This window comes from Leptosomus discolor, chromosome 8 (assembly GCF_034619465.1).
Source record: "Leptosomus discolor isolate bLepDis1 chromosome 8, bLepDis1.hap2, whole genome shotgun sequence".
NCBI classification, from domain to species: Eukaryota; Metazoa; Chordata; class Aves; order Leptosomiformes; family Leptosomidae; genus Leptosomus; species Leptosomus discolor.
The window spans coordinates 24,290,759-24,303,627 of record NC_141398.1 but is presented as its reverse complement, the minus strand read 5'-3'; the positions used below and the strand labels follow the sequence as shown (position 1 = coordinate 24,303,627).

The 12,869-nt window shown below is 36.3% G+C and overlaps 1 protein-coding gene across 3 annotated transcripts in view; it reads left to right on the top strand.

Moving 5' to 3' along the window:
• The first annotated feature begins 11,726 nt into the window (after positions 1 to 11,726).
• The window catches only part of LOC104345085 (cadherin-9), a 66,999-nt gene continuing 65,856 nt past the window's right edge, over positions 11,727 to 12,869 (top strand). Inside the window, exon 1 of one of the 3 annotated variants that reach the window (XM_086469018.1) lies at positions 11,727 to 11,969. In XM_086469018.1, the coding sequence (XP_086325144.1) occupies positions 11,739 to 11,969 (231 nt within the window). In that variant the 5' untranslated portion in view covers positions 11,727 to 11,738. The remainder of the gene's footprint in view (positions 11,970 to 12,869) is intronic. The other 2 variants (XM_086469017.1, XM_086469019.1) reach the window with 2 other exon arrangements.

Below are 12,869 nucleotides of genomic sequence, written 5' to 3'. Positions count from 1 at the left end.
GTCTCCATGTATGCTGCTTGTGAGACAACTAAAAATAAAATTTTTGGCAAAAAAATAGTCATGAAAAATTCAGTAGCTCTATTCAATGACTTCAGCTGTGTCAGCTTGAAGACAGACTTTATTTCACTCAAAAATCCTTCCTGTTGTTTTCTTATTACCTTTATATAAAATATTGATGCTAGGCAGGTTAAATGAACTGTTCTACAGGCTTTGTTTAGCACTTTCTGTTACTAAAAATAGCCATTCCTCATCATCCATTAAGATGTTGGGCTATACAACTAAAAAATTGTTAGATATATATCAATTAACTTAAAATGGTTATATCATGATGCCCCTTTTAATGATGCCATTGCAACATGTTTTCCCTTCACAGCATCCAGAACTGCAATAGGACAATTGCATTTGGCTGTGCTGGATCCTTATTATTCACTCTGTTTATTAGTAACTGTTAATATAAGATATTTATTTTAAAATCAGCACTGTAATAATGAGATTTAGATAAAGGTAAATTCTTCTCCATGAAGAACTGCCTATGGATATTGTATATGACAGTTCTCCAGAGTTAATAAAAAATAGGTAATTTAGCATGCTTTGCTGACAGTGGTAAAGAAACTGTTTCACTAACTTACACCGTGTACCCCCAGCCATAGTACCAAAAAATTACATTAAAATTTGGTTGTAAGGGCGATTGCAGAAGCACAAAAATAAAAAGAGGGAGCAAATTCACTTGTAGGGAGTGTAAGTTTGTTTCACGCAAAATATCTATTCCCATGTAAACCAAGATCAAAGAAAAGTAGCAGACATACACATCCATATATACAGATTAACTATGCACTTTCTTTTTTCCTATTATGTGATTGAGTTAATTTGTTTTCCTGTGAAGCCAGATATTGTGTGACTTGCCTTAGCAGTATGGAGCCCAAACACAGCTGTGGTCCCTCATATATACCCTTTGCCCTTATCTTTTAGGAATAAAAGAAGGGAGACAGTCACATTTGAGTTTATTTGAGAAAGTTCTAAAGCTTGACTATGCCCTGCCATGTCAGGCAAAGCTGGACAAAAAATACTAGAGCAAAAAACATAAAGCAAATTTTTTGTTATATCAACGTTTTCCAGGCATACTTCTAGTCTTTTTTCACTTTGAAACTGGAACATTATACACGGTTTAATGAAATTTTATCTTTTGCTTCTTACAGAATTTTAATGAAAAGGGCAGAAAAATACAGAGGGTAATTCTGGAATTCTATCTGAAAACTACTATGTGTGTTTTGAATTAATCCAATAAATCACACGACAATCTGCATGCTCTGGGAATTCATGCTGAGAATGACTATTAAACTCTCTCTGGTTCAGATTTTACTCAAGGAAACATTCACATAATTTGAAAGCTAACTGGTATCTTAAGAGAAATAAACTAGTTATTCCTGTCTCTGGTTTTTAGAAACAAAGAAATCAGATAGTAAACTAGTTTGTATCAGCAATAACAACTGCAGTCCCATCAGAGCATGATTAAATGCATATGCAGATGTCATTTCCCCATCTTTAGATTCAGTTCTAGATGGGTCTGAAGTAAGTCTTCTGAAGTTGCCTATCACGGTACCAACAATAAACCACATACAAAATCTAAGCTAATGGTAGAAATCTGAGGAGGGCAAATTCAGGAAATACTATAGGAAATCTTGAAACCTTATTGGGTGGGGGTGGGGGAAGATTAATTTTTAGAGGATTTCTTTGGGGTTTTAAACTTGAAGTAATAAAATTTCAATATGAAATTGAGCATGGAGTCCAAACTCTGAGCTATCAACCAGATTTCTTGATGGGCTTCTCTGCAGGACTGTCAAGTACCAGAGGGAGTTTGACTGACCACATCAGGGCTACTAGCTCTTAGGAGAGAGCATAAACCCTTAAGAAACAGCAGAAAGCAACTCTACGAGAACAGCCTGTACACACAACATCCAGTGCCATGTGTCTCTGTGATACCCTTTCTGTCACTTCATCAGAGGAGGGAGAACCACTTTGATTTTAACAAACCGCTACAATTAAAAAATGAAAACTTCTTTGGGAAGTTCCATGAAAAACTTTACCATTAGTGCTACGCTTGTGTCTACCCAGTGTTCTCTGGTTCATTTGTCACAGTTTTCAGGAGAAAATGGAAAGGGTTATGAACCCTGAAGGATTGAATGCCAGATTTTTTTATTATTTTATTCATGTATTTAACCAGGGACTCATCAGAAGATCTAATTTCAGTACAGTGGGATTTCAAGTAATAGTAATGGCAGTGGCTTCACGCATACTATCAGGAATCTTAAAAATCTCAGTGATGAAACTGCTGAAATATTCATTATTTTCTTTAATCTTTCACTTCAACTTCCCTGATATTTGAGAGTTTCAAGGTGTCAAATGTGATGTCAGCTTTTAAAAAAGTTTCAGTTCTACCAGGGACAAGTCACAGGGGCAAAGTCTGAGGTCCAAACGAGTGAAACTTAGCAACTCTGATAGAGAATACAGTTGTTGGACACATGACACACTGGGCAAAATTTCGTGTATTTTTTGGAAAAGGAAGTCCTGCCTCACAGACCTGTTCAAGTCCTCTGAAAGAGTTTTCAAGCATATGGATAGCTTTGACCTCTTCAATATGATGTAGCTGTGCCTATAGAATGCTTTTGACAGGGTCGCTCACAAAGCTTTTAAGCAGCCACGAGATAGAAGTGAAGGTCCCTGCATATATTGATTAAATGACAGGAACCAGCAGGAAGAAGTAAATAATGAGTTTTCACATTGAAATAAGATCTGTTGTACTGTTCCACAGTGATCTGTACTAGGGCCAGCACTACTTAACATACTCATAAATAAACTGAAAACAGGTTTGAATTTCAAGGTGAAAAACTTCACAAGTGACATCCAGCATAATAAAGCCAAGGGGCCTTGGCAAAAGCTTGAAGAAGGATCTTATGGCTATGATTATACTAATATACTTCACCTGGCAAGGAAACTGGCTTTTGTGATGTAATTGTCCATACCATTTACTGATGTTACAGTCCCTAACATCAGTTTAGCCTGTACCAACTGGCACTCTCTCAGAAAATTCCTGTCAGTGTTTGCAGACCAAACCCAGGGTGGTTCCTCATAGATGATACGGATGTGGCAAACCTGTTTTGGAGGGAGGTAGGAGAGAGAAGAGAGTTTAGCCATATGGATTTGAGCCTTGCCATGCAAACCAGTCTCTGCCTTACAATGGTTTAATAACTATATTAGTTTGTTATATATAAATTTGCAGTCCATGCAAAACAGTGAGTGGACACCAAAATGGTGGATGGTGAAATTGTTATGAAATTATGTAAAGCCACACACATAGTAAACCCCAGATTTTACATTTAAAATAGCAGTCTGACTGTTGTCATTGGGGAATAACACCATATTTTAACAATAAATAATAATAGGAAAACACTAACCCAGAGCTCTGAGGCAATCAAAAAAAGCGAAAAATGCCATGTATCATGATGAAATTAAGTAGACAACATGATTAAGCTGCTGTCTATATATGCATGAAGCTCCTGCAGCTTGAATACTGCAAGAAATTATGATCACCAATCTCAAAAGATACACCAAAAAAAAAAAGGAAGAGATTCAGAGGGCTACAGGTGAATCAAAAGTATGGTACAGCTTCCAAACAAGGTATGATTAAGCAGACAGTTCTAAAAGTTTTCATCTTGGAAAAGAAACAACTGAAGTAGAAGCTGATTTAAGTCTATACATTCATCAGTGGCAAAGAGAGTGAAGAGGGAATGACTATTTACTGTGCCTTCCAATGACGGTAACTAGCTGTCTAATGTCAGTTACAACATTCAAAAAACAAATGAAAAGAGTTGGTTCTTTTCACATGATTGTTAAACTGTGAGTCTCCTTGCAGAATGTTATGGCTTCTAGGAACTTACATGATTTCAAAGCAAAAATGGAGAAAGTTATCGCAAAAAAAAAAATAATCTATTGAGTATTACTAAATACCTAATATTTGGAGACTGAAAAAACATACAGGAGAAAAATCATTATATACTTCTCCATGTATCATGGATGATGGATGTACACTTCTTGAAGACATCCTCATCTTGGACTATCAGACTATGCAATACTTTACTACACTTACTTAGAATTTGTTCATGTTTTGCATTTGTCTTTCATTAATGAAATCAAATGAGATGCAAGTGAAAGTCTTCTTTGGTTATTTGGGGCAGGGGATGCTTTTTGTTTTTAAGGAAGAAAGTCAGATCTAGAAGAGGAAAAAAAGGAAAGTCAATGTATTTTGTATTTCTGAGATGATATTATTCCTGTAAGTGGTAGAATTACAGCTTATAGGTATTTTAGGGTGTTTATTATGGAAATAAAGTTTGAAGCTTCATCTGCATCAGATTCCTTTCAGATTAACTGAGACAACAAATTGCAAAAAATTTTGTTAAACCTATGCACTACCTCTGTGCACAAATCCCTATGCTTGCAAGGGTCCTTCTTAGCTCTGATGATAAGATCTTTCTCGATTTTGTGATCCCATTGGAGACAGTCAGAAGGGCGTAAAGGGGGTTGAGACAGCATTCAACATTCCTTCAGGAAGGAAGCAGCAACAATGGATTGCAATCACCAGTTTGAATCTGCTACCTACCTTTAATTGGTCAGCAACTCTGTTTTTCCAGTCCAGAGATGTGGATGTATATTCTCTTGCAGGCAGTAGTTAAGTCTGATTTTCATAATCCTTCTCTATAGGAACAAGATTTCTAATGACTCAGGAGTACATGAGCAAACAAAGGAGGACAGGAGAGATTAATAGTTTTTAAAAGTCTAGGAAATACTAGCTCAAAGATGTCCTTATTCCAAGAAATTCTGTCTTGTAATTCAGAGCCATTATACAAGCTGTACTCAGGAAGTTTAGCAAGCTCTCATCATGGTGCCTGCTATGCTCAGGAGATATGCAGAGGTGGGAGACATCTGACATGGAATCTCAGACTGCTTCATTACGACGTAGCTGTGTGACCGGGGTGGACTGCTGCATAATGAATCAGCAAGAAAGAGGCATTTGGCAAAAGCACGTAGTCCCAGTTATCAGGAGAACTGGTGAGTATGTCCTGTCATTAACAGCGCTGCCACAGGTGAATCTCATCTGCTTCATGCAGACAGACTGATGACAATCTATGTGCCTGGACAATAGGGGCCTACACCTCCAGATACTGCTTGGTTTTGTATCAGGCAAATAGCGGGCTATGCTGTTTATGGAAAAAAAACAAAACCAACCAAACGAACAAACACCCCCCCAAAACCAAAAAATGCATTAAATGTTACAGGGTATCAATATGAAAGTACAGTCAATCAGTTTAGGAGTGACAGAATTTGAGACAATCTTAAAGTGGAAGCAAAGAGAAGAATTTTGCTTTGATGAGAGCATTTATTTTTTCCTCCTGTTTCTGAAGGCTATTTTTAAAAATCATGAATGTGATGAATGGATTGCATTTGTAAATAAGGTGTGGTATAAAAACTTATAATGCAGCTTCATTATATGATAAGAGTAAAATGTGTTCCCTGTGGAGAAAAATTGATACTAAAGATCAAAGGAATATCTTCAAAAGACCTTGCGTTAAGGGTTTACAAGTGCTCTATTTCCTAGTTCCCCTCAGGTTGACGAAAAGCACATCCTGTAAAAAGGTTCATTATTGGATAAAAAGGGTCTTTTTTTTTTAATGTAAGAACATACATTTCACTTTTGTAATCCACTGACCTGCTGCCTCAAGAGTAGATATTTTTAAAGTCTTTTTTCAGTTTCATTGAATACTGTTGCTAACAAGTGAGAAACCCTTATACAGAATGTGTTGGAAGTGCTGCAGGCTTCATTCACTGGCTGACAGGAGGATGGCTGGGGGAGAAAGAGTCCAGAAACAGTTTCATCTGCATCTCAGAAGAGACTTGCTCCAGAGAAGGGCAGATGGTATTTTCACTGCCCAGGGACAGTTGCTTTAAATCACAGTTGTGTCTCTGCACAAGTCTTTCCCAATGGGGATTGTCCAAACATGAACCAACAGATTCTCTTGCCAGATCCACCCACCTGCCCGCTTGGGGGACTGACGTTACTCACTGTGAGTGCTATAGAGAGGCTCAAGTCATGTTGAGTTGAATTTGGATCAGTTTCTCCAATGTACATGCCCAAGAGGCTGGCAAAACTCTAAAATAAAAGCTAACTCTCTCTTGTCACAGCAAGATAAATGTTTCTTATAATGTGCCTACTAACCATAGATTTGTTTGCCTAAAGACATTAATTCAACAGACATTCCAATAGAATTTTTTATTAGTTAGCATTCCCTAGAACTTTATTTATATTTGTGCGACTCTTCATGTAGCTAAGGGAAGCTGCACTGGTGTCCCAGACAAAGAATTGCCCTCAGCTGTTTCCTGACAAAAATTTCAGCTGAGCTTATCTCCACTGTATATACTGCTGAACAGACCAACAACGCAATTGGCAAAAAGGAGCTCTGAAAATCTGTTCCAAAAGGTTGCAGCAGGAGCTGCTGAGAGGGGAACAGTTTCTTTTTCAGTGTGCTCATGTTTCTGTGCCTGAATGGGATCTGAGTACTTGTACTCAAAGAATAAGTGTTCATCAGCCAAAAATCTGACCCTTAAGTTTTGGGGATCCCTCAAAAGCTGCTTCAGCTCTCACAGAAATAAATGAAAAGAGCTTTCTTGATTCTCCCAGGTTCAACACGGGAGGTCAGTCAAGATGCACATTGGCTGTTCTCATTCTTCAATGTTACACTCAACCCCACCTTTACCTATGAAGAGGGTAAAGGGAAGGAAAAGAATTAGGAAGATGAAAACAAAAGGAACTTGCTTTTTGAAATTTAGCCATCAATGATCCATCCACAGTCTATATCCATGTTTGTAGGATGACTGCATTCAGAGAACATTTGAGTGCTGCAGTCAGAGAGAAGTACTAACCTGGGCTAGTTAGGGGAGTAAGAAAAGTGAACCTACAGTGGCACAGACCTAACCTCTACCTAAGCCTTGGTATTACCAGTGGCAGTGTGCTGTTTATAGCACAGCCTTTTGTTGCTACATCTTCACTGTTCTTAGTATTCAGTCTAGGTATGTCAGAGTTGCGTTCAAATATTTCGTTTTCAAAAGAAGCACAACCAGTCAATGAGACTACTTCCATGCATGCAGGTTACACAAGATTTATACTTGCTATATCCTGTTAGAATATATATTTTGGTTTTACAGATTGTTTGGACTATCCTGCAAATCAGTTGCAACTTCCCTATTTAAAGATTAGTGAGCACAATATGAAGCACTACTGCTGCAGTTAGCTCTGCTATTTTTAGCTATGGCACTACAGCCTTTTTCTTTTAGAAAAGAATTTTACTTCACTATTAACAAATGAAACAAACTAATGTGGGATACATTATCAAGTTGCCGAAGGTTAGTCTTTCTTCATGTCGTGCTTGTGAGTGACTGTGCTGCACTAATTAAAAACATTGCCATGGCAATTGCTATAGAAACATTTAAATTGGCATCATTGCTAACAAATCCCTGTTATTGATCCCAGCAGGGCTTATTTCACACTACACCTGAAGAATCTAAATAGAATATTTTACATTCAAAAGGACTTCAAAAGATGTATTTTTTCCAGTTGCTAATGTGCTCAGGAGAATAATGTTTTTCATACAGAGGTAATTCATTTACCTGGAACTGTTGTAGGATTCTGATATCAGAGTCCTTACTGCAAGGAGAGACTGTAATAGTTCTAGCCTACCACCACAGATCCCTCAAACCGTAAAAATAAAAAAAAAAAGTTTATTGCCTCCACTCAGATCCTCTGATTTTCAAAGTGGGGAAAGAACACAGATTCTCTACAATTTAGGGCATTAAAATGTTTAATACACAAGTACCTAATCTTAAAGGAAGTTTCCAATGCAACAATGAAGAAAATAATTTTCCATTGTTTGACAAGAACAATAAATTGGCTGTTGTATTGAGTAAATGGTGGAAGAAAAATGAAGCAAGAGAGACTGAATATATAATTTTGATCAGTTAGTTGAACAAAACCCATTAAAATTATTCTCTCTGGTTTCAGACTTAAGATCTTTATATATTTACCATAATGTTCAGTAGATCTGGACAGATCCAGACTAATAACTCTCTGTACACCTAGTACATCCAACTATTGTAACAATCAAAAGAGGGAAACAATGGGCTACATCTTTTTTCTTTACTTTCTTTCTTTTTTCTCTTTTAAATAATTCCAAAAACCGGGTTTTACCCTTCTTGACCTTTCAGCAATAGCAAAGTCCTTCTGCTAATTAGCAAGGACTTCAGTAGAGGGCAGCACTACACAGAAAACAACCTGAGATTAAGTTCTGCCCTGGCTGGAATAAAATGTGGTAACCTAGACTCCTCTGAGAAAAAATTTGTAAAAAATTGGTGTTTGCACAGAAATAATTTCTCATAGCACGATCAGAGCATCTGTGCACAGTGTACTGTGGTCACTTGAACAGCTGCTCTTACTTTTCCAGGCTAGACCAGAATCCTTTGTTCTACTACTAAACTACACCTTCTGAGTCTACCAAACACAACTCCTGAGCCACTTGAACAGCTGACTACAAGATAAGATGCATAAGCCAATGACCACCTCGAAGTATTTCTTTGAGTACAAAGAAAAGAGTAGCATAAACATCTTATGTGTTTGAAGGAGTATGGCAAACAGTATTTGCACAGAAAGGAATGAGGGCAATTTCAGGAAATCAAATATTTCTAGTTTTGAAAAAACAAAAGTGAAGCTTTTGAAATTGTATTTCCATTTGAAATTATTGCAAAACTGAACATGAAATCACACGTCTCCAAATGGCCAAATGAAAATATATTGATGTCCCCTATCCTTCTCCCTGTTTCAAAAAAAGAGTAAAAATAAACCAGACTAATCATCTGTTAGATTTGTCTAAGTTTCGAAACAAGGATATTTTGAAGAGAAAATTTAAACTGTTTGACATTTTTTGATAATTTATTTTTTCCAGCAGTCTTCCAAGGCTTAGAGTTTTTGCAAAATATATTTTTAGGATGATTAGTAGTTTCATAAATTTACTATGTGTTAAAATTTTGCTAAATACTTATGTAGTTTTCAGGGCTTTTTGTTTGTTTGTTTAATGGTTTGTTTTGTTTTAACACAGATCTGACATGTTCCAAGAAATTAGAGAAACAAATCAGTCATGACCTTAAATATATAAAAACATAAAATATATCAGAATAGTTAATAACAACATATCACTCAAATGCAAAACCAAAGCAATCAAATCCCGAATTTGATCAATATTTGAACATGTTAGTGTTCAGAAGGTATGCAAGTTGAATTCTTGAACTACAGTCTAACAAAAAGTTCTGTAATGCAGCTGTCAAAGACCACTATTTGAGGACACATCAAGCAAGAGTATCTCAAGAAGAGATAACAGACTTTGGAACCATTGGATAAACTCAATAATCTGCGTTTTGAGTACAGTATTTTCAAAAATAGTTCCTGTTGTTATTTACTTTCATTTTACAATACCTTAGGCAGGATTGGATTTATAAAGTCTGAAAAGGCCCTGCAGTCTGCCTCAGATGGTGCAGTGGGCTGGATTTGAGGATCTGGATGATCATGTCTTATGCTCTACATTGATAAACAGTTTTATTCAGAGACAAAAACTAGTTCGGTCTATATTACACAGGGAATTAGAATCATCAAATTGAGATGTGGTTAAAAAGTTGGCTGAGTTTTTTTTTTCTTTTGATCTGTATACAGTAAGTTTCAATCACAAGACAAGATCATCATGTACAGAACATGTTTTCCCATTAATGTCAAAATTTACTGGTATTAAATTAGTCACAGGAGACTTTGACCTTCTTCATGCAACAGGAACATACGAGCATTACAAGGAAGAAAAAAGGTTTTCAAGTATACTTACAGAATTAAAAAAAAATACAGCCACTAGTGTATGCCAAGATCTATGTACATTCATGATTTTATGCAAATAGTTAATTTACTTTGTGCTTTGATTCTTCAATTAAAATAAAGAAGTAGAAGAAAATAAGAGTTTTCCTGCATTATATCCGTGATCTGCTGCGTAAATTTGACACCTATTAAATTGTTTTCTTTTTTGTTTTTGAACATGATGTTAGAAAGTGATAAATATTCCAAGCCTTCACTTCTTGCTCAGCTAAAACTCTGTTTGAAGTTACTAAATTGCTAAGACTTTGATCCTCTTTCAGGATTACTAGTTAAGATCCTGAGACCATACAGGATATCATCATTTTAAGGAAAACTTCACACCAGGGCACAATTCTATCAATTTAATCATTAAGACCTTTAGAGTACAATTCACTAAATGTTTTCTGTTAAACAGTTTTGGTTCTCAACTGACTAATAAGTTTCACAAAAAGCACCTTATTTCAAAAAAATTCTATCTTTTAATACAGGAAAAGATTTCCTTCCCCTCCCCTAAAAAAAACCAAAGTGAAAGTAGCTTCTGGTAATGCTGGGTTGTGGGAGAAAGGAGGATAGGTATGTATATTTTTTTAAAAAATTTTGAAAATTTCAGTACTCTAAAATTTCTGGGTGTGTGTCTTGATCCTATTGTTACGGTTCATGGACTAGGAGTCCCAGAGCAAATAATACTTTTGGTGTTGAGTTGTTTTCCTCTGCTTTCTGTAATATACAATGATAGTTCAGCTAAAGATATCCTAAAGCAAAAACAGACTTGACAGGAAACCTAGATTAAGGAAGACTGGGACACCAGGCACCTTAGTTGTACTGCTGAATAAAAAGTATAGACGGGAAAAAAAAAAAAAAAGTTTGGGTTTGATTAAATGTTGTTTACAAACTTCTACACAATACATCAGTTCCAGTTTCAGGAAAATAATAATAACGATAAGATTCTACATCATGAAATTTCCCATTCATTCAAGAGGAGAAAAAACCAAAATACTTTCCGAATGCAGAATTTTGCTAACCCCAGCAGGATTCTGGTGAACTGAAACTTACCTAAAAAGTATCTTTTCTCTATTGAATAAGGAATCCGTTGAAGGCATCAAAAATACTTTAAATTTCATCTTATGAGTTCCTTTATGCAGAAATGGACAATAGGGGGCTAGCAAAGGCGACGAAGGGGCTGATGTAGTACATGAAGTAACAGGAAATTCAGGTTTGCAGGCAATTCTGAGTAGATGGTGAGAGAGGATAGCATCAGGTTGTGCCAGGAGAGTCTAGGTTGGAAGGTTTCTTACTATTCGGGCTGTTTCATTGGGTTAGGATTCTGCTGGTAGCTAAAGCTTTCAGATGAAGAAGTATTTTACTCAGATTTAGATTGTGTTTTAAATTAACTACAATAATTAATTACAAACACTTAGATTGTGTTTTAAATTAACGTCTATACACAGTGTGAGAAAGTGAAATAGAAGAAAATGAAGGAGACATTGAAGTCCTTGACTTAAAACTCTCTGAGTAACTTCTGGTTATATGTATGGTTACATGTAATTTCCATGAGTTACTGTCATGATCAGTAGGATACTGGTATTCTTGTTTCCCTAAGGTTGTGGCCTTAAGGAAACAAAATTATTGCAACTGACTCAAATACTTTTCTCCATCCTATAGGTCATACACAGAAGTGGAATATAACTTTTGAAAATTTTGTTCTGGTGAATTATTAGAGGAGTGGAGGCTAACAGCACCTCTGCAAATGATGAGGACTTACTCCTTCTTGACAGTTTTGCTTTGTGGCTGTATGTTTCATGCGGTTCATATGATGCCATCCCAAAAAAGAACTAACAAGAACTCACTCAGTGAAAGGATAACAGGATTGTCAGAGAATGATGGAAAAACACTGCACCGCACCAAGCGTGGTTGGATGTGGAATCAATTTTTCTTGCTGGAGGAATACACAGGTCCAGATACTCAATACGTGGGCAAGGTAAGACTTGTGTTTAAAGGATTCTTTAAACCTGATGAATCTGACACCCTTGGTATTTTCCCTCCTTCTCCACAATTGTTTTGCTTTTTATACAGAAATGGTCCCAATTTAAGTCAAAAAAAGCATGTCATGGAACACCTGAGGCTTCCATGATTGTTCAAAGTTGTAGGAGAAATGAACTAGTTTAGTAAAAAAAAAAAAATACGCTGTTCAATCTAAAATGTTTCCATTTCTTATTATACATGCCCATGCAAGTTTTATCACTGAATCATGTCCAGTTTTCAACTGTTAAACATAAATACTAGGTAAGGAAATAGAGGAGTTACGCCTTCGTTCATCTAACTCGTGGCATTTGCTGGTATACTGAGATGTGTACTTCATCAAGTGAAACAGAATTCTATCTATATTAATAAAATTGCTGTCTGTTCACAATTCCAAGTATGGAAAAAGTGTTTGAGGAGAAAAAAATCTGATTTTCGTCATTTCTGCAATACACTGAGATCTTTACTTAATGGCTTGAAAGACTTTCCATTCTTCGAGACCTATCTACAACAGCTATTTCCAACAACAGCTATTTATTTCCAACAACAGCTATTTATTTCCAACAACAGCTGTTTCCAACAAGAGCTGTTTCCAACAACAGCACCTCTGAATTCCAGCTGTCTGCAGCCTAACCTTTTCTGGCAAGACAAAGCTCAAAGATTTCCAGATTTTTAGCCCTTTGTGGTATCTCACCATCCACAGACCTGCCTTGTGGTTTGGTGTAAGTAAACAATCTTGGCAGAAACCTAGAATACACACAGCAACCTCCCAGAATGACTTACAAATTAAGGAAATATTTATCTTATTATTTTAAGTTAATAAATGCCGATTCTGTCTTCTGTGATTCATCCACAATGC